General features: G+C 42.4%; 1 protein-coding gene across 5 annotated transcripts in view; it reads left to right on the forward strand.

Annotated features, from left to right (window-relative positions):
* The window catches only part of PTPN2 (protein tyrosine phosphatase non-receptor type 2), a 182,980-nt gene that overhangs the window by 131,596 nt on the left and 28,928 nt on the right, over positions 1 to 22,456 (forward strand). For 3 of the 5 annotated variants that reach the window (XM_029590950.1, XM_029590948.1, XM_029590951.1), the window contains one exon: positions 10,563 to 10,664. In XM_029590950.1, the coding sequence (XP_029446810.1) occupies positions 10,563 to 10,664 (102 nt within the window). Of the gene's footprint in view, positions 1 to 10,562; positions 11,821 to 22,456 lie in introns of those variants that run through there. The other 2 variants (XM_029590949.1, XM_029590947.1) reach the window with 1 other exon arrangement.

Raw genomic sequence — 22,456 nt, forward strand, 5'->3', positions numbered from 1 at the left:
CTATAGGTCAAAGATGGTATTCAAGGGTTAAATTACTCCCATGATGCATGGAATGATTACAAAGGAGATCTGAGCTGGGCAGATCTCTTGCTGTTTTCTTTTCCTATTTAAACCACCATGAGCAGCAAGATGAAACAACCCCATACTGTTAAGGTTTATAGTTGGAATGTATGTGGCATTCACTCTGTGGTTAAACAATATAAAATTCTGTCTTACGTAAGGAGACATGTTACCTCCATCGCCTTTTTGCAAGAAACACACCTCGCAGACTCCGAACACCTCAAATTTCCGAGAGATTGGGTTGGGAAGGTTCACTTTGCCTCGGCATCGACCAAATCAGCGGGAGTAGCCATTTTAATTCATAAGAACATTCCCCTCTTTGTCCATAAGGAAACTAAGGACCCCAATGGGTGCTTTTTAATCCTAGTAGCATCCCTGTATAATAAACCGCTAACACTATGTAATGTGTATGCCCTTACACTTATGAACCGAAATTTTTTAAAGAATTATATTGTCAATTAATACCTTATGCAGGCAAAGGTTTGCTGATGAGAGAGGGATTTCAATTTGGTTCGTGACCCTCTTATGGATAAATCATATCCGGGAAAGGCAGATAAGTTGTCCCACCCCAGGGGCACCTCCTTTTTGAAAGATACCTTACGTCTCATTGACATTTGGCGGATGCTACACCCAACTGAAAAAGACTTTACCCATCTGTCTCAGGCTCACTCCACTTTCTCTATACTGGATTATGTTTTAATTAGTCATGATCTTTTTCCTATGACCATTGAAGCTCACATTGAAGAAATAGTATTTTCTGATCATGTCCCTGTCGGAATCAGCATTGCCTATCGCTGAGATGAACTTTTGATAAGAAATTGGAGATACCCCTATTACCTAGCAAATGATACATTCTTTCAGGAATTCTTGAGATCTAAATGGAAGGATTATGAGTTTCACAATAAAGAACATGTATCTGACCCCATCTTATATTGGAACAGTGCTCCGGGGGGAAATAATTTCTCCCAGGACAAGCAGGATGGTAGTCCTTACATATGGGTGACATCAGGTGGAGCCCTATTATGGAGCACTTTTGACAAAGTTTCTAGAAACTTTGATTGGCACACTGAGCATGGCCAGCATGCCATGAGCCCTGTGTCCACAGGGGGTCTCCCTTTAGTTACTTTTTCCATGCTGCGGTTTGCCTCGCATTTAGGAGCTCTGAAATTTTTCTCACAACTTTTCCTCACAGAAACACTTGAAGTTTTACTTCACAAATAATTTCCCTACAAGGGTCTCCCTTCGCGTCCATTTCATCAACACTCAGTGAGTACTGTACCCTGTTCTCCAGTTGCTTCCTGTCACCTCACTATTGGTTCCCCTGGGTTACCAACCGAATTGCAGCCCCCTTTCTCCCTATGTCTATCACCTTCGGTCCGCACCACAATGCCCGCGAGTGTCCTTGCTGCGATCTCCCATCGGGGCTAGAGGGATTGGGGTGTCCACGGTTCCCGTTGCAGTCGCTGTCGATGCCCCCAGTTAAAGAAAATGCTCCATACTTTAGGTTCTCAACCAGAGCCCCGTGTAATCCTTAGGCGAGAAACAATGCCAGGAGCAGTAGAGGCACGGTTGACTGTCCATCACCGATGCCATCCATGACATTGGTGGCATCTTCCTCGGTGCTGGAGAATGACCGGGCCAAGCACCGAGGGAAACATAATCGCAGGCACTGACATGGTTCCGCGTTCAGTGCTGGCACTGATACTGCACCGGCATCAATGTCCATTGAGCCAGTTGCAAAGCGGGCCCAGGTACAAGAGTCTCCATGCTCCGAGGCACCGAGGCATTCCCCACAGACACCGGTGCCGGGTACTGAGCCACCACAGATTCATGTGGAAGTGCCAGTAACGCCTAGCCTGTCTTCCCCCTGTAGCTGCGCTACCTATACCAGCTTCCAGGGAGGAGCTGGACGTCCTCATCCGTCAGGCTGTCCTCAATGCCTTCCGGAATATACTAACACCGGAGCCATCGATATTCACGCAGTTGTGGCACCTACCAACGACAGCCTAAGTCATCGCCAACTTGTCCTTTTGAGCCTCCACGGACCCCTTTACCTATCCTGGGATCCTCGAACGGCGATGGGCACTCTAATCCCGCTTCGGCACCGATCCCATTGAGACCTAAGTAAAGGACATGTCTGAAACCATCCCTTTTGATCTGGTCACTAAAAAGGTCGTAACTTCTTTCAAGAATTATATTGGTGTCACATATTGCTATATTTGACACAACTCCAAGGGAACCTCTCTGCCATCCACATGAAATTCGAGCAACATGGGATTGCTTTGAAACATCCTCCCATTGCCAGCAACAGGACTCAGTGCTAGATGGTGAATCTGGCTTATGGCCCCTGATTTACGGCTCGAAGTCCAAGATAAACTAGCTGATCTGCCATGCACCGCAAATAATCTCTTCGTGCACAAGGTCCAGCCGACAGTGGTTCAATTGCAAGACCACCATGAGACCATGTAACAGCTCTCTACGTTTCTTGCACAGCAAAGAGGGATGCTAGAAGGCCCTTTTACCGCTCACGCATGAGACCAACTGATATCCAGATCACACCAGCTCCTGGATTTTATAACCTTGCCAGAGAACAGAACGGTCCATCCCACTGAGAACCAGTGCTCAGGATACTGTTCCCCGGATGCAACAAGGCAGAGGATTTTAATTCCGCTATTTCCTACTTTCAAAGAAAACAGGCGACCTCTGCCCATCCTGGACCTCAGAAATCTCAACAGATTTCTTCAGAAAGAAAAGTTCAAAATGGTGTCTCTCGGCACCATGCTTTCCTTACTACAACAAGGGGGTTGCCTCTATTCTCTGGACTTTCTACACGCTTGAAGGTGAGTCAACAACATTTTCAATACCAAGTTCTGCCATTCGAACTAGCTTCAACAACTTGTGTATTTCACCAAATGCTTAGCAGTGATTGCAGCTCATCTACAAAGAACAGCAGCATTCACGCGTTTCCTTACCTGGACAACTGCCCAATAAGGAGTCAATCTAAACAAGGAGCTCTAAATTCTCTGACTCACTATAAATCTACTACATTTGGCTGGGAATTCTGATCAACTACCATAAATCCCATATGCAACAGATCTGGGCACTACAGTCGCAAGGATCTTCCTGCTCAACAACCACGCAGACATCCTATCAAATTGTCCACATCTCTGCATGCATGTAACATAGCCTCAGCCCATCAATTCTTCCATTGCTGGGCCACATGGTTTCCATGATCCACTTCACTCCTATGGCCAGACTAGCCATGAGAAAAACTCAGTGGGTTTTAAGATTTCAGTGGCTCTAAGCCATTCAACCGCTTTCGTCCCGGATCCATTTCACCGATCCAGTAACCAAATCCTCAGATGATCTTGGCCACGGTCGCATCAAACTTGGGTTGGAGAGCTCATATCAACACCCTCCAAACCCAAAATGCGTCTATGCCGCTCCATGAAAAGTCTCAGTTCAACTTCCTGGAGCTTCAAGCCATGTGTTATGCCCTTTATGCCTTCAAACACTGCCTCTCACACAAAACTTTGTGGATACAGACAGACAACATAGTGGCAACGTGGTACTTGAACAAACAGGGACACACAGGCTCTTATCTACTCTGCCAGGAAGCCGCGCAGTTCTGGGCCTGGGCCCTTGCACACTCCATGCATCTCCGGGCCACTTATCTAACAGGCATACCGAACATACTAACAGACCATCTCAATCGATGTCTCCATCCCCACAAGTGGTCTCTGAATCCATGTGTAGCGAGTAAAATCTTCTAGCACTGAGGTCAACCAACTATCAACCTCTTGAATCCGAATCGAACCACAGAGTGGACAGATTCTGCTCCCTACACAGACTTCGAAATGCGTTAGCCGTAGACACCTTTGCTCGCCCCTGCAACAAAGGCCTCCTATAGGCATCTCTTCCGATACTGTTCATAGCCAAAACTCTTGTGAACCTACAGCAGGACAGGTTTTCAATTATTCTTATAACCCTGTACTGGCCTTGACAAGTATGCTTCCTCATACTTCTCAACCTATCACTCCAGGAACTAATTCGCCTGCCCACAGGTCAACCTCATAACACGGACTCCCTGATATTCTCAAGTACTTGTAGCTTCACGAAATCCTTCCACATGTAAATCTTACTGAAATCTACAAGATTTACCAAATGGCATGCACAAAAAGGTATTGGCCCCTTTTTCCTGCCCCACTCCATCTCTGTTAGTCTATCTAGGATACCTTTCGGATCCTCGTCCCCAGACATCTTCCGCACGGGTACACACCTCAGTTCCATCTCAGCGTACCTCTAGGGAGTAGGGGATGCCCTGTTAACGGCTCAACCCCTTATGAGTCAGCTTATGTTTTTTCTACGACTTAAGCCTCCTCTGCGATCACCAGTAACGGAATGGGGCCTAAATGTAGCGCTTACAAGGCTCATGCGTTCCCCGTTTGAGCCTTTGCATTCCTATAACGTTAAAATTCTAATATGGAAAATTATTTTCCTCGTAGCCATCACCTCTGCTAAAAGGGTCAGTGAGTTACAAGCCCTTGTTGCATACTCACCTGACACTAGGTTCCTCCATGACCGAGTGGTCCTCCGTACTCACCCTAAATTTCTTCTTAAAGTGGGCACAGCCTCTCACCTTACTCAGTCTATAGTCGGCCCACTCTTTCCCAAGGCGAGAGGGTTTTGGACACTTTGGACTGTAAGCGTGCACTTGCATTCTATCTAGACCACACTACATAGGAAATCCACCCAACTCTTTGCTTCTTTGACAAAGACAAGCTGCAAGTTTCAGTGAGCAAACAAACTCTCTCCAACTGGCTAGCAGACTGCATCGAATTTTGCTATGAGGAAGCAGGCCTTCCTCTCCAGGGGTGAGTGCAGGCACAGTTTGTAAGGGCCATGGCAATATCGGTAGCACACTCTCTTTCAGTACCAATTGCCGACATCTGCTAGGCTGCGACATGGAGCTCTCTTCAGACATTTGCAGCCCTCTACTGCTTAGATAATGAAATCCGTCAAGACTTTGCCTTCGGCCAATCTGTCATGAAAAACGTTATTCCGGTATAATCCCCAACTCCTTCCACAGCCACCTGCTGTGATTTCAGGCTGCCTCATCATTACCAATAGCACCCCAATTATTGTGCCTGCTGCACGAGTTGTCTGCTATTGGCCTGCTGTAATATGAGTCAGCCTGTAGCTTGCTAATCACCCATATGTGAGGACTACCATCCTGCTTGTTCTGGGAGAAAGCAGAGTTGCTTACCTGTAACAGGCGTTCTCACGGGACATGAGGATGTAGTTCTTACGAATCCCACCCGCCACCCCGCGGAGTTGGGTCCACTTAAGTTTATTTTATTTTTTCGCTCGCACCTTTTGCTACATACAAGATAGAAGGGAGAACCCTGTGGACACCAGGATCATGGCATGCTGGGCATGCTCAGTGTGCTCAGTGTACTAGTCAAAGTTTCTAGAAACTTTGACAAAAGTCTTCCATAATAGGGCTCCACCTGATGACATCACCCATATGTGAGGACTACATCCTGCTGTCCAGGGAGAACACCTGTTACAGGTAAGCAACTCTGCTTTCTGATGTCGCCCATAGGAGACGAGTCCTAGACAGACTAGTTTTGGAACTGGAATCTTAATTACCTAAAGCTAAGACACAGCTGTAGAAAAGGAATACCCTGCATAATAAAGAGGAATATTTGGCAGTACAGGTAGCATTGAATTCTTAACTCCATCAACATGCTTTTAAAAGTGTGCTCTATTATCAACTCCAATTGTACCAATATAGAAATAAAACTGGGAAATTAATGGCCAATTTAGTTAAAACCAGCAGAGGTTCTAAATATGTTTCCACCTTACAAACTGACTCGGGAGATTACTAATTTAACCGAGAAGATCCTTCAATGCTTTAAAAAATCTTACACTCAATTATACTCCTCTGATAGCTGGGACAAATCTAAATGAAAACATTTCTGCAAAGCAATAAATCTTCCTAAGGTTTCTGCAGAACAGTTATATTTGTTAAATAGTCCCATTACTAGTGAAGAGGACAGCACCAGTATTTATCAAGCCAAGCGTTTTAAGACTCCAGGCCTGGATGGGTATAGCTCTGAATTTTTTAAAATCCTCACGGAGTCTATATAGAGTCCATTAAGCTTAATGTTCAATGCATTGGTAGCCCAAGGACAGTTCCCGCCACACACAAATTTGACACACATTACGGTATTACCAAAATCAGGACGAGATCCATTGTCACCCTCCTCATGCAGGCCAGTCTCACTTCATGTTGATCGAAAGTTATTCTCCAAAATTTTGGCTGACAAATTGGCAATGTTACTGCCTAATTTTATAGGTCCCAGACAGGTAGGATTTGTAAAGAAACATTCTGCTTTGTCAGTGCAGAAACTTGCCTTTTTTGATAGTTTTGATGCCAAAAAGGCTTTTGATAGAGTGGAATGGAACTACCTATTTTATATTTTAACACGTATGGGGTTTGGAGGGAATTTTTTGAACACTATTAAACTACTTTATGCCTCACCAGAAGCAATGGTCCTGGCGAACGGAACGCAATTGGACCGCTTCCCAAATACTAGGGGCACTTGCCAAGGATGCCCTTTATCACCCTTATTATTTTTGTTAGCTTTGGAACCATTATTGCTTAGTATTCAAACATCCGAATTAGTAAAAGGGAAATTGCTGGGGGATGATTTATTTAAATATGCAGCGTTTGCAGATGGCATACTAGTCTTTTTAACCGACCCAGTGAACTCCCTAATGGCATTGATGGCATTCTTTAGGGAATTTGGAGCCTTCTCTGGATTCAAACTAAACATTGATAAATCTGAGGCCATGTTTTTGAATCAGTGCAGAGAGGTTTCCCCTACAACCAGCAAACAAGTACTTTCGATACTTGGGGCTCCAAGTTACTTTTGATCTTGCCTTTCTGTATGAGCTCAATGTCTCAGTTTTACTAGAGATCATAAAGGCCAGGCTTAAAGCTTGGCAAGATTTACTTCTCTCTCTGGCAGGGAGAATCAATATGTATTTATTTTATTTATTTATTTATAACTTTTATATACCGACATTCAAATGAATATCACATCGGTTCACATACAACTGGGGAGCCTAAAAATCTAGTAGGGAGAAAGGAAGGATAAAGCTACAATTAACAGGGAATCGTAAGGAACAGGGTGAGAATGCGGAACGGTCTAAGGGACCAAGTGAAAGTACTAGCAGGAAGGATACAGCAAACATAAAACTTTGTTGAGATAACTATAGTACATAATATATTTACAAAAACTGTATGACAGTTAAGGCACTAGCTGTTGCGGCAAAATTGTAGAGACAATGTATAATATGTGATGGCTATAGGAAAGTTAGGTAGTGAAGGGTTAATAGGATTAGGTTATGGGAACTGGGACAGAGGCTCGGATGGGATTAATTGAATGCTTGTTTGAATAACCAGGTTTTTAACTTCTTTTTAAAGGTGTTTGGACAGTGCTCCAAGCGTAGGTCTGGGGTAAACCAAGGCTTTTTTGGGTTTGAAGGTGTTATTTCTTTGGTGATAATGGGGCAATTTTCCTCAGCGATTAGTTTGGTGACGTTCTTCCATGAGCTGTATGCGGTGTTCTCGTTAGTGAGATCTAGATTCTGTAGGTTCTTTGAGAGGGCTAGGGACAGGTCCTCCAGGGAACAAGGCTTCCTATATTGTATAGTCTTGTTTTGTATATTGTTTGAGGATACCAATTTGTTTGTAGAGAGGGTCATTTTTATGAGTGCATGATCGGACCATGGTATGGGGGTGCAGATGGGAGGTGAAGTTGTGAGGAGGAGAGTGTTTGTGAAAATCAGGTTAAGGGTGTGACCAGCTTTGTGAGTAGGACTGGAGACAATTTGGGTGAAGCCCATGGCTAACATAGATGTTAGGAAGGCCTCGCATGATGGTGGTAAGGGGATGCAGTCGACATGAAGATTGAAATCTCCCATGATGATGGCGGGGATGTCTGTCTATCCGTTCTGCAATGAATTCGATGAGTGGTGATGCGTTAGCATTGAGGAGGCCAGGGGGGGGTGTAGACAAGGCAAATTTGAAGCTGTGGAGATTTGAGGAGGCCGACTTTGAATTTATGTGCTATGTTGACTTCCTGAGGGATCAACTTTAATTCTTTTTTTGTGGCTAATAGGAGGCCGCCTCCTCTCTTTTTTTTTTTTTTGGGTCTGGGGATGGAATGTATATCATAAATGTTGGAGGGGAGTTGATTCAAGAGTACCATATCTGTCGGAGTAAGCCATGTTTTTGTGATAGCACAGATGGGCTGGGAATCTTGGAGTAGATCTTTCAGGATTGGGAATTTTTTTGTTAACGATCGTGAGTTGAAGAGGAGAATGGATAGTGTGGTGAGGCAGAGGAGCTGTGTTAGTGGAGTGATCAAGATGGGGACCAGAGATCTGAGGGATGAAGGGGGGGGGTAGGTGTGAAAATTTGGTTACGGACCAGTGGCCGAGTGTTGAGAATGGGAATAGGGTAGTAAGACATGTTGAGGGGAGGGTAGTGAGTAGTTCGAGTGTTGGGTGGTATGAATGGAAAATAAAAACAGGAGGTAGGAAGGGGTGGATGGGGGAGGTTAGGAGGGTTGCAAGAGAGGAACGTGTGCATATAGAAAGATTGCACTGAAGGAGCCTAAGTTCTAGGGGATAGCGGGATTCAGGGTGGACCGCAAGGGGGAATGTAGGGAAAAGGAGGTAAGATGGAGGAATGTAGGGAAAGGAGATAAGATGGTTCTTTTCCCAAAGTGGCTTTATGTATTTCAGCACCTTCCTTTTCAGCTGAAAGCTAAGGATCAAAGAACATCGGACAAGTTTCTGCATCAATTCATTTGGAATAAGAAAAAGCCAAGAGTGCCACTAGCCTGGTTAAAACTAAAGTGGGGCCAAGGTGGTGGTATGGGCATACCAGAGTTGGAATTTTATACTATCGCCAGTCTGTTACGCATCATACGTGATTGGTTGTTGGATGGGTCCACATATGTTGTCATACAAGATGAAAGAGCCCTGGGAGCGCCGCTAGACTGACGATATATTCTACAAGCCAAATCCACACAGTTTCCCTCTCAAATATCACAACATACTTTATTTGCACCAATCAGGTGGGCTTGGACTCAGCTCTCACGCCTGCTTGGCACTTTGGAGAACTACTCCCCTCTGCTACCCATCTGTGGAAATCTCAAATTTACACCGGGAATGGACTCTTATCGGTTTTACAACCTTCCAACAAAAGGGAATCAGTCTATTTCATATGGTAGATTGAGAAGGGAAGGTCCTATCCTTTGCAGACCTTCAAACTGAACACGGATTAATGAATAAACAATTTTTCCCATATTTACAGCTTCATCACTATATCAAGTCACTTCCTGAGTCAACACTTCACTCTTCCGTCTTGGATCTATATGAGGACATTTTCCATTTTTATAGTACCCATCCTATTTCACTTGCTGCTATGCATAAAGCCATCTGGAAATATAGAAAAGTGAATTTTATGGAAATTTCTGTGAAACGATGGGCTAGAGAGAGAGTTTTTGTAATACAACCTAGTGATATACAAGCCAACTTGCATAAATTATCTGTCTGATTACATGTACTACAGGGAAATGCAATATAAGTTCTTAAGTAGAGCATACATATCCCAACAGGTGGCTTGCAAAGCTGGGTTGGTGGAAACAGATTTGTGTTAAATGCAAACAAGGGATGAATAATTTGTCGCATGCATTCTGGGGGTGTCCAAATATTAACTCCTTTTGGAACAAATTCATACAATATCTTGGCAATATTTTAGTTATCAATCCCACTTTCTTATATGACCATCCTTTTTGCTGGTTCGGTAGATTTAAAGCTACAGAGCAGTGGGACAAAGCTGCTGATACAGAAGGCATATCTCTTGGGGAAGAGAGTGATTCTCACACAATGGAAATCCCCAACGGCACCTTCTTATTGGCAATGGCGTAATCTTTTTCACAAAACTATGTAAATGGAAGGAGATTTGTCCCGTTGGTCCCCCAAGACAAGGAGAGAGTTTTTAGCCATTTGGGGAGCCTACATTCAGTCTTTATCCCACAGAACAAGTAGTCTGATACTTAATGATTAGGAATCCAACTGTTATCTTAGAAGGTGATTTAAGCTAATGGGGAAACAATTTGTAACATCCTTGTTTATGGCATTTGCAGTGAGGGAGAAGGGTGGAGGGGAGGGTAAGAGGGAATGGGTAATCAGAACAAAATGATTAAAATCTGTACTTTCTATTGTCACACGCATGGTCTGCTACAGAACTCAATACAGATTGTGCATTTGTAATTGTTCTCTGTTTAATAAAAGTACATTAAACTAATCACAAGTGGTGGTGTTAATTGATTACCCTGTTATATGAATTAGTAATATCCTACATTCAGCTCAACAAATGTTCTATATTATAATTAAGAGATTTCTGTTTCTCTTTTTAGTACTGTTCGGAAGCGTCTGCGAGAAGATCGAAAAGCTAACACAGCCCTCAAGTTACAACAGATGAAGCAGAAGTTAAGTGATACAGAAAGAAAAAGAAAAAGGTGGTTATATTGGAAACCTATTGTCCTTACACTTGGGTTTACTACAATCCTTTTAGTGGGGTCTTTTGCTTGTTGGAAAATGTATTTTCAAGGAAGTTCATTATAGCCAAACAAGCTGCACAAAGGGGGCCTCTCTTGCACTGTAAACTGAGCATTACTGTAATGTGTTCTCTAAAAATTGGGCCTTCAGCTGCAAACTCTGTAATCTTAACAAAGGTGCACTAGACTGGAGACAAAAGCAAGCTTTGTGCTGATCAGATCTTCTTAGCCTCTCAAAACTGCTCACTACAAGAACTTTTAAAACCCAAACAAATAGTTAATTCAAAAGTTACTTTTCTGAAGAAGGAACAAGGTATAAGTTCCTAAAGATATACTATTTTGCCACCAAATACACTAAGTGATTTCTAATTGCTTGTCAAAAGGTTTATCAGCAGAGATGCAATTTACTTGGTGTGCCTAAAAAATTAAGCAGTAATCTAAGTATTAATTTTGAAATGAAAATTCAGATGGGCAGAGTACCATGATATGATATGCTATTACGTTTTATATTTGTCAGGCCCAGGATATCTGTGTTTTTATAATTGCATATATAATCAGCACAGTTTTTGTAGGCAAGTGCACTTTTGAAAAGCCTATTTTCTCTGAGCAACTTCTTATTTTTGTAAACACAACAGTTCTTATGCTGAAGCCATTTCCCAGGTTTCAGCATTCCAAGACTAGAACAGGATAGCAAATTTCAGTGCATAAGTATCCCTGCCAGCGGGTCTGTGGGTTGGGTTTTTTCTGGATAATCCTCAGTGAATATTCATGAAATTCATTTATGTACAAGTGCTCTATTTTGTAGTTAATTTATGTACTTTGGTTATATTAAAATATTGTTTGTGATGCTCTGGGACTAGAATTTGCTATCAGTATGCTGGAGCCCTTTAACCTTTTTTTTTTTTATTGGAGCTGCATTCCTCATTCTTTTGTGTTCTTCCTGTAAATAAATGTATAAGTAATTGGAAATAGTGGGACCATTGAAAATAGTCCTGATCCTTGAAAGCAATCTCTGTAAATTGGTCATTGAATCCAGTCTATAAATCCACTGTTCAAAGCACTTGTTTTGTAAAAAAAAAAAAAAAAAGAAAAGAAAATAATAATTTCCAGCTTTCCATTAAAAATGAATCCTATTTAAAATCTTATTTTTGTTTTAATTTTGATACCACATTTTTTCTACCTGTTATGGTAGATAACAGAAGAATGCCACGATAATACTTAACATTTGTATAGCACTGTTGGATGTATACAGTGCTGTACAATGGTGATAAATATTTAGGTACAATAAGTCTCTTCCCCAAAGACCTTACAATTGAAGTGGATATCTGAGGCAACAGGAGAGTGACGTGCCCAAGATCATAAGGACTGTCGATGGGGTAAATATGATTTGAACCCTGGTTTTCCTGGTTCTCGGTCTACTGTTGTAACCCACTGGTTCTCAACTCTGTCTTTTGACATACTAGATAGATTTTCCGAATGTTTAGCATGAATATGCATGAAAGATTTGCATACAGTCAATATGCTGCATGCAAATCTCATGCATCATATTCATTATGGATATCCTGAAAACCTGACTGAGCATGTCCCAAGGCTTGAGGTAAGAGCCATTTCTGTAACTATTAGGGTGACCACTCTTGTCTGTATTAGTAGATTGAGTATTCATTACCAGTACCTAATGGTAAGCAGTATTGCTTGTTTTGTTAGAACCCTTTTTTTAAATTTTTTGTTGCTCCTGTCTACTAAATCACTCTCCTCATTCTCTGCAATGTTTGGAGTTACTTTCCAGTTGGAATTAAGCAGTAGAAAAAAATTGCATAATATTGGAATACTGTAACATCAAAGCAAGATTCTGATTTAAAAATATGCTTGCAAGGATGACATGCTAGTATGTTTTCACACTGAAAATTCTTATTCAACCTGTATTTACCTTAGATAAATCCTGAACTTCCTGCTTTTATCTCCAAAATTCTACTCCCCTTCCAGTTTCAGAATGGTTTGTTGCCTGCCTTGTATTGAGTGATTTTCATTGCTCACATTAGATTTATCTGCTGCCACCTTTCGTGTACAGATTAAAGGGATTTTGTGTGTAAAGAGTGATGACTTGAAAATGTATTTCTGGGGCTATTAGTTGGGTTTGTTGGTTATTTGTTGTTTGGACTCAATCAAGCCCCACTTGTTATTTATTCACATCATCGGAACTGATCAAAACCCAATAATTCCATAATAAATTCTTAAATACTCCTTTTCTGCCTGGATGTTATATTTAGCTGCTTATACTGTTGGCTCATGAAGTAAGCACTATGTGCAGTCTAATCAAACCAGGCTCCTACTTATCTCCTATTTTTAGAGCCCTTACAAAATGCATAGTAAATGATAGAGAAAGATCAGTAGACCTGTCTCATCCTCCCAGTTAATTATTCATTTGGAGTGTATGTTCTTGGAAGCAACTGAGCTTAAGTTTTTATCAACTAGTTCAGTTTGACTCTGGCAAAGCAAAGAGTTTCCCTCTTTGTCTACTCATATTAACAATATGTTGTGATACCTGAATAGCCCTATAATGCACTCCTGACATGCAGTACTCCGTGTAATGTAGAAAGTCGAAACAGGAAAATGCTGAAGATAAAACATGAACACACAAAATAGTAAGTTAGGTGGCTGGAGAATTACCAAACCTAAACACCGTATTTTTCGCTCCATAAGACGCACCTAGGATTCAGAGGGGGAAAATTAAAAAAATAATAATAATTTTGTGCTAAACCTGCTCTGTCCCCGGGCATCTGTGCATCTTATGGAACAAATTAGGGGAGTGCATAACAAATTAGGGGAGTGCATAACAATTGTAACTGTTGCTTGCAAACTGTTATTTTTAAGATCCAGTATACCTGCTTTTCTATTATTGTATAGCTGTTCTTTAATAATCTGGTTAATATTGGCACAGAAGTGCTGAGGGGGTCCTTTAATAGGTAAGAACTAGAAGTTTCCTAAGGTGTCCAGTTAAGGCCAGTTTGGGTGTGGCAGAGAAGGTAAATAGTGACCTGGCTGGGCATTGCAGACTACTTGAGGCAGTCCCAGAGAGGTTCCTTCTTCTGTTCCTGTGCAGATAAGACTCTTAAATTTCTTCTGGGGGATAAAAGACTCTTAAATTTCTGGGGTGCTCTTCTGAGGGAAAAAAGAAAAAAACCAAAAAAAAACCCTGCTTGTTTTCTTTCACTATTCTTCTAATTGCTTTGTGCTGCACTAAAATCTGGGCTCTCTGAGCAGTAGAACTTCTGTGTTTTATACCTTTCTCTAGGTCTGTTATTATACAATAATTGTAACTGTTGCTTGCAAACTGTTATTTTTAAGATCCAGTATACCTGCTTTTCTATTATTGTATAGCTGTTCTTTAATAATCTGGTTAATATTGGCACAGAAGTGCTGAGGGGGTCCTTTAATAGCTAAAGGACTAATAAAGTTCCAGAAAGTGTCCTGCTTGTCCCAGGTTCAACTGTTTCCCTCCCACCCTACCCCTCTACCCACCCACCCCTGGGATTAGATTACTAATATAGACTGTCTAAATTAGCATTAGCAACAAGATCAATTAGTAAGTTAACAGCTAAGGACATACCAATCCAAAACTTAACCAATATGAGAACTATCCAATGCAACTGTTGTAGTGCCTTTATTCTGAGGGAAAGCATCTGGAGACTTGGAGCTTGCCCGATCTGTGCACAGCTCTCTTCTTTGAAAACGGAGCTGACTGAGGTTAAAGCTCAATTAGCTTCAATTAAAAGAATTACACCCATATTGCATTACTCAGAAAATAATTCCCCAACACCAAAGAATAACCAGGAGTCAAGAAAAAGAAATACAGTAGACTCAGGTAGGATAACACATGTGTCCCACAGTCACCCATTCTTGACAGATGGGAAGCCAACAAGTATACCCCCCCCACTCAATCAGTTCATCAAGTAAATCATTAAAAAACAGGATCACAGTGGGCTCTGGTAGAATTAGACCTGTAACAAGGAGACACACACAGTATCAAATGCAACAAGAACATAAAGCCCTCCCTATATTAACTGAAGAAATTCTAGAGAAAAACATTGAGATGGATAACTCTGTCATCAATGGCACAACTGCAAAAGGAACGAGTAAAGTGAATAACAAATCTCAACTAAAGTCTCATAAGGAGTACAGGAAAAGCAATAACCGTAAAGAGAGTACCTGGAAAGCTATGACTACAAATGCTCATAGTTTGGGAAATAAAATCCCAGATCTGCAGGCCCTAATGACAGAGGCAGAACTGGACATCGTTGCTATCACAGAGACATGGTTCACAGAATCTCATGATTGGGATACGGCAATACCAGGCTATAATTTGTTAAGGAAGGACAGAGTGGATAGAAAAGGGGGAGGTGTGGCTCTTTATGTCAGAAATAATATCCAAGCATCTGAGCTGCAAGGAAGTTGGGGCAAGGAAGAAGCACTATGGGTAGACCTAAAAACAGATGATGGAGCATCCATTTACATTGGAGTGGTTTACAGGCCTCCAAACCAAAAGGAAGAGCTGGACAGAGATCTGGTTGAAGACATCCATAAGATAGGTAAGAAAGGGGAAGTGGTGATCATTGGTGACTTTAATATGCCAGATGTAGACTGGAAAATCCCATCTGCAGAATCTAAAAACAGTAGAGTAATACTGGATGCCATGCAAGTATCTTTGTTCAAACAAATGGTATTGGAACCCACGAGAGAAGGAACTATTCTCGACTTAGTGCTCAATAATGGAGAAATAGTCTCTGATGTCAAGGTGGGCGCCCACCTCAGCACCAGTGATCATCAAACGGTATGGTTTAATATCACTAAAAGAATATGGAAAAGGAGCACAAAGACCAGAGTTTTACAGTTCAAAAACACAGACTTTGAGGAAATGGGGAAGTACCTAGAGGAAGAACTAAATGGATGGGAAAATGAGAGAGATGTGGATCAACAGTGGACCAATCTAAAAGGAGCAATCGCCAAGGCAACTGCTCTATATGTTAGAAATGTAAAGAAAAGCAAAAGAAAAATGAAACCTATCTGGTTCTCAAAGGAGGTGGCTGACAAAATTAAAGCTAAAAGAACTGCATACAAGAAATACAAAAGATCCCAAAGGAAGGAGCACAAAGAAGAATATTTGTATCAACTGAGGGAGACAAAGAAATTAATCAAGTTGGCAAAAAGTCAAGCAGAAGAGAGGATTGCCAAGGAGATAAAATATGGTGACAAAACATTTTTCAGATACATCAGCGAAAAGAGAAAGGTCCAAAGTGGTATAGTGAAATTGAAAGGTGGAAATGATCAATGTGTGGAGGGAGACGAAGAAATGGCAGAAATATTAAACGAATACTTCAGCTCTGTGTTCACTAAAGAACACCCTGGAGAAGGACCATCTCTACACAACAAGAAACTGGAGGGAAGCGGAACAGAGGAAAATCCATTTACAGTAGATAATGTATGGGAAGAGCTAAAGAATCTGAAAGTGGACAAAGCCATGGGGCCTGATGGGATTCATCCAAGGATATTGAGGGAGCTCAGAGATGTGCTGGCGGGACCGCTGTGCGACCTGTTCAATAGATCCCTAGAAACGGGAGTGGTGCCGAGTGATTGGAGAAGAGCGGTGGTGGTCCCGCTTCACAAGAGTGGGAACAGAGAGGAGGCTGGTAACTACAGACCGGTTAGCCTCACTTCAGTGGTGGGAAAAGTAATGGAGTCACTGTTGAAAGAGAGAATAGTGAACTATCTACAGTCCGGAGAATTGATGGACCAGAGGCAGCATGGATTCACCAGAGGAAGATCCTGTCAGACAAATCTGATTGACTTTTTTGACTGGGTAACCAAGGAATTGGATAGAGGAAGAGCGCTCGATATCATATACTTGGATTTCAGCAAAGCTTTTGATACGGTTCCGCACAGGAGACTGGTGAATAAAACGAGAAGCTTGGGAGTGAGTGCCGAGGTGGTGACCTGGATTGCAAATTGGTTGACGGACAGAAGACAATGTGTGATGGTAAATGGAACCTTCTCTGAAGAGAGAGCAGTTTTAAGTGGTGTACCTCAAGGATCGGTGTTGGGACCGGTCCTGTTCAATATCTTTGTGAGCGACATTGCGGACGGGATAGAAGGTAAGGTTTGTCTTTTTGCGGATGACACTAAGATCTGCAACAGAGTGGACACGCCGGAAGGAGTGGAGAGAATGAGACGGGATCTAAGGAAACTGGAAGAGTGGTCGAAGATATGGCAGCTGAGATTCAATGCCAAGAAGTGCAAAGTCATGCATATGGGGAGTGGAAATCCAAATGAACTGTATTTAATGGGGGGGGAAAGGCTGATGTGCACGGAGCAGGAGAGGGACCTTGGGGTGATGGTGTCTAATGATCTGAAGTCGGCGAAACAATGCGACAAGGCGATAGCTAAAGCCAGAAGAATGCTGGGCTGCATAGAGAGAGGAATATCGAGTAAGAAAAGGGAAGTGATTATTCCCTTGTACAGGTCCTTGGTGAGGCCTCACCTGGAGTACTGTGTTCAGTTCTGGAGACCGTACCTTCAAAAAGACAAAGACAAGATGGAGGCGGTACAGAGAAGGGCGACCAGGAAGGTGGAGGATCTTCATCGGATGACGTACGAGGAGAGATTGAAGAATCTAAATATGTATACCCTGGAGGAAAGGAGGAGCAGAGGTGATATGATACAGACTTTCAGATACTTGAAAGGTGTTAATGATCAAAAGACAACGACAAACCTTTTCCTAAGGAAAAAAATCAGCAGAACCAGGGGTCACGATTTGAAGCTCCAGGGAGGAAGATTCAGAACCAATGTCAGGAAGTATTTCTTCACGGAGAGGGTGGTGGATGCCTGGAATGCCCTTCCGGAGGATGTGGTGAAGACCAGAACTGTGAAGGACTTCAAAGGGGCGTGGGATAAACACTGTGGATCCATAAAGTCAAGAGGCTGCCAATGAAGAGTGGGTGACTCGCCAGAATGATGGCTACTGCCTGGAGTCAATACCCTTATTAAATAAACATACACAGGCTTGACTCCAACATCGCTCTAAGCTTCAACAGCAAGAGGAAATGTGGAAAAAAGGATTCACACTCACAAAGAGGGGAGTAGCTGGCTTGTTACGGCGGTTACTACCCCAAATCAAATAAGCCTGATACTTCACTTTCAATGCATATACAGCATAGTTCTCTGATTCAACGGCAGGGGAGAAGAAAAGAGGGTTCGCACTCACAAAGCGGGGAGTAGCTGGCTTGTTACGGCGGTTACTACCCCAAACCAAATGGGCCTGATACTTCACTTTCGATGCACATCCAGCATGGCTCTCTGCTTCAACGGCATGGGAGAAGACTTATACGTCACGCATATCCAGCATAGCTCCCTGCTTCAACGGCAGGGGAGAAGAAAAACAACCAATAAGGGCTAATAACATAGTCTGGGTAAAACAAATAAGCATGGGTGCAGCTTGCTTATTGCGGCGGCTACTACCCCAAACTAATCAAGCTAGATATTTCACTTGGATGCAGCTCCATCACTGCTCTCTACATTAAAGGTGGGGATGGAAGGGAAATAGAACCAAGAGCTAAGAGAAACAGATAAGTATGAGAGAAAATATGTGTGAAGCTTGCTGGGCAGACTGGATGGGCCATTTGGTCTTCTTCTGCCGTCATTTCTATGTTTCTATGTTTCTTTTCTCCCCATTTTGTTGTCAGGTCTGGAGAGGGCCATTTCGGTCCATTCCCCAAATCAGAAAACTTTTCTTTCTCTTTCTGTGGGAAACCCCCCACCCTCTCAACCCCCCCCCCCCCCCAAGACTTGCCAAAAGTCCCTGGTGGTCCAGCAGCGGTCCCGGAGCAATCTCCAGGACTTGGGCTGTTGGCTGCCAGTAATCAAAATGGTGCCGACGGTCCTTTGCCCTTACTATGTCACTGGGGTTGACCAATGGCAGTGGTAGCTCCTGTGCCATAGTAAGGGCAAAGGGCCGTCGGCACCATTTTGATTACTGGCAGCCGACGGCCCTTTGCCCTTACTATGTCACAGGGGCTACCGCTGCCATTGATACCGCTGGACCACCAGGGACTTTTGGCAGGTCTTGGGGGGGGGGGGTCAGGAGGGTGTGTGGGGGGTTGTTAGATATTTTTTTTTTTTTTTTTTAATATTCGCCCCATAAGACGCACAGACATTTTCCCCCCACTTTTGGGGGGAAAAAAGTGCGTCTTATGGAGCGAAAAATACGGTATATAAGAAAGTTTGTATGCAAGTGTATTACAAAAGTGGCCCATGGGTTTCCCTGAACTAAAGAAATTACAGTTCACCAGTTCATAATATGAAGTTAATTGAAATGTTCTTTAAAATTGCATTATTGCATAAATATATGTCTGGTTCTACTTCATGGATCAATGTGTAATGCAGTGGTTCAACCAGATAGCAATGGTACATTCTAGTACCATTATTGATAAATTGCAAAACTGGCAGCAAAGACTTCTTTGACAGAAAAATCTGTGCTCATGGTGACAGTTCAAAGCAAAGTGTGAAATTTCAAACCATTCTTTTTGTAGGTTATCATTTGACACTTTCATTTTCTAGTCTCTTATCCCCAATATTCACAATGTGACACCTTGTCTTTATACCTGCTCTTTCACTTCTGAGTGATAACTGCTCAGTTTCAGTGATTGGTTATTTTTGTTTTGTTACTGCATGATGACAGTGGAAAATAAAGTGCAGGATGTGAGCTGACCTAAGTTGATGTCATCAGATGGAATAGATATTAGATATGGGCTAATTCCAGGCAAACACATTCAGAGTACTACATTATGCTGTCACTAGTCTAGATAAGTATTTTCTATTTAGAATTGGATGAAAAAGAATGGAATATCTAAACAAAATAGTTTTACATAGTGGGTAGTCTTGTATGTATATTTATATCACTAGCAATATATACTAAACCATTAATTTGGTCATTGACTTCAAGTATATGTTTTTCTCAGAGGACAAGCAGGATGGCTGTCCTCACACACAGGTGACATTATCCAATGGAGCCAGTCATGGAAAATGTCAGTTTCTAGAACTTTGTGCCTTTCTGAGCATGCCATGCTACCATGCCATGCTACCATGCATTCGTATTGGGTTCCTTTAGTATGTCTTTTTCTGTGGAGCCATTCTGGTCACAGTTTTCTCACGTTCCTATTCTGGGCCTTTGGGGTTTGTTTGTTTTTTCCACAGAATCACAAGATCGTTCAGCATGGGGTCACAGGTCTTTTTCCTCATAGTTTTCAAATTTAAGGTTTTTCAGTCATTTTAAGTTTTCGTTTGATTTCCTAACTCGATCCATGGCAGTATGCCATTTAGTGCCCACTGACCATCCAACCACCACTGCCATCAAGTTTGTGTTTTGCCTCCCTTTTGTTTCAGCCAAACATGTTTAGTGGGTTCCAGCAGTGCCCCGGGTTGGCAAGGATTGTCTATCATGGAACCCCCATGATGATATCCTGTGCCTGAAGGCATTGCATGATATCCGGAGGTGTCACAGATGTTCAGCCATGACCTACAAAATATTCTGGTCCCAACTGGAACTCATGGAAAAGCATTTCAGGGATGGAAGACTGATAAATCAAAGGACCTCTGAACTGCATTGGAAGGGTATCATTTGCATTAGGGGGCATCATTGGGTCCCTTGAATACCACTGGCCAATAGGGAACATGGAGGCAGGCCTTCATCTGACTTTTCCTGATTGAAGAAGGCATTGGGTTCCACCTTTTTGACACAGACATCAAGGAATTCTGATCCCATGCATCAAGGGAAGCTGAAGTAACGTTAGAATTGGTCTCAATCTGTTCAGATGCTGGGAGTAGGAACCATCCACCACATGTTGAGAACACTTCCTAAACAGTCCTGTGATGAGAGAGCTCATCTTTTAAGCAGGTAAGGGACTCTTTACAGCTTCTACCTGTCCAGGTGTCCACCACTGATCAACATCTTGGTTCCAAGGAGGATGTGGTCACCCCTCCTGCCTCTGACAATGTTTTCTGCATTCTTCAAGGAAGTGTTAAATAAAAAGATCCTGCAGGCCTTGGAAAAGGCACTGCAGGACCTCTGTATCAAGGGCACCAAGGCTGGCATAGTCTATCCTCGAGCCTCTTCTCAATTCCCTTTGGGAGCTAGGAGGCAAGGCACCAGTGCTAGGTCCAAATCTAGGTTTGATGACTGCCGCCCTGCTATTGATCTCTGGCTCCTTGGGGGAGGAAGCTTCCCTGGAATGTTGAAGCTCATAGAGATCCAGGCCAAAACAGCCAAATGCACCAGTTCTTGAGACTGTAGCTGTGGACTGAGAACCAAGGGAGTCCTCACCACCAGCAGATCCCAGGGCACCTCAGGCTCTGAATATTTTTGGAAGTACAACTAAAATTCTGCTGATGCCTCTAGTAGAGGAGAGTGGTCTGAAGGGAGCCCTGTCATCAACGCCTCTTCAGAGAGAAAGAAGTCTCCTCCTGAGGACCGCTCCTTTGCAGGATTTCTTAGGAAATTGGCTGAGACCATTCAATTTATTTATTTCAAAATTCTTCTATACCGTCGTTAAGTTAGGTAACCATCACAATGGTTTACATGGAGGCACGATAAAGTAAAATATGATTGGTATAGATTTACAAGTTAACCATGTGCCATCAAAGTACGGTAACATTTTCGTAATAATAAACTGTGTATAAATTAAACCTATATTTATTTTTAAGAAATATTGATTTGAATTTTAATGTAATGAGATATTTTAAGGTTAAAAACAACTTATTTGCTTGGTGCAACCTTTTCACTCAGCTGTATTTCTCCTTCTCTTTGTCTATACAAAAAGCTTGTTTATAGAGCCATGTTTTCAAGTTGGTTCTGAATAATTTAAAATGTAGGAGTAAGATGCTGTAGGAGTAAGATGCTGGACCTCCTCCAGTCTTTGGCACTCCCTAAGGAAATTGTGGCAATCCATTCACAAAGTCCTTCAGGAGGTTCAGATGATGTGGGAGAACCCCCCCCTCTGTGGATCCTGTCAACAAGAAGATGAATGTGGTCTCTCCTCAAATCCAGGAATATTTTGAAAGTTTTTACACCAGTCTGTGGTGGTCTAATCCAGTGGTTCTCAATCTTTTTTTCTGTCAGGACACACCTAACAGATGGTTCTCACATGCGTGATACACAACACATGACAGTCATGGGGCTAAATGTAAAAGTACACGTTGCATCCACAGGAGCTCGCCCAACAATAGATGTAAAGTAGAACTATGACATTCCCTGTAAAACTCACCCTACAAAAGATGTTCTGGTGTCATCTCAGATAATTTGCTGAACTTTAAAACACACAAAATCTGTTATCCTTGTTCACAGTTACCTAACATCCCAACTTATAATTATTCACATATAATTGTTCACATTTATAAAAGTTCTCTGTAAAGCATTTTAAGCTAAGTTCATGTTTAATGTAAACCAATGTGATACTCCCAGTGTATGTCAGTATATAAAAAAAAACAACTTTAAATACATAATAAATTCTTCTGGAAGTATCTGAGGCCTGGGTAGACAAGGCAATTTTTCTACCTGAGAAGGCATTGCCCTCTGCCTCCTCAGTTCTGTGCACAGCAGGCCCTAGACAGCAACCCAATCAACATCTGGGATGGGATTTTCACTGGATTGCAGAGAACATAATCAGTTATCTGGTACAAGTGCTGAAGGACCTTTTGATGGAGGGAGA

This window comes from Rhinatrema bivittatum, chromosome 2, assembly GCF_901001135.1.
Source record: "Rhinatrema bivittatum chromosome 2, aRhiBiv1.1, whole genome shotgun sequence".
Lineage (NCBI taxonomy): Eukaryota > Metazoa > Chordata > Amphibia > Gymnophiona > Rhinatrematidae > Rhinatrema > Rhinatrema bivittatum.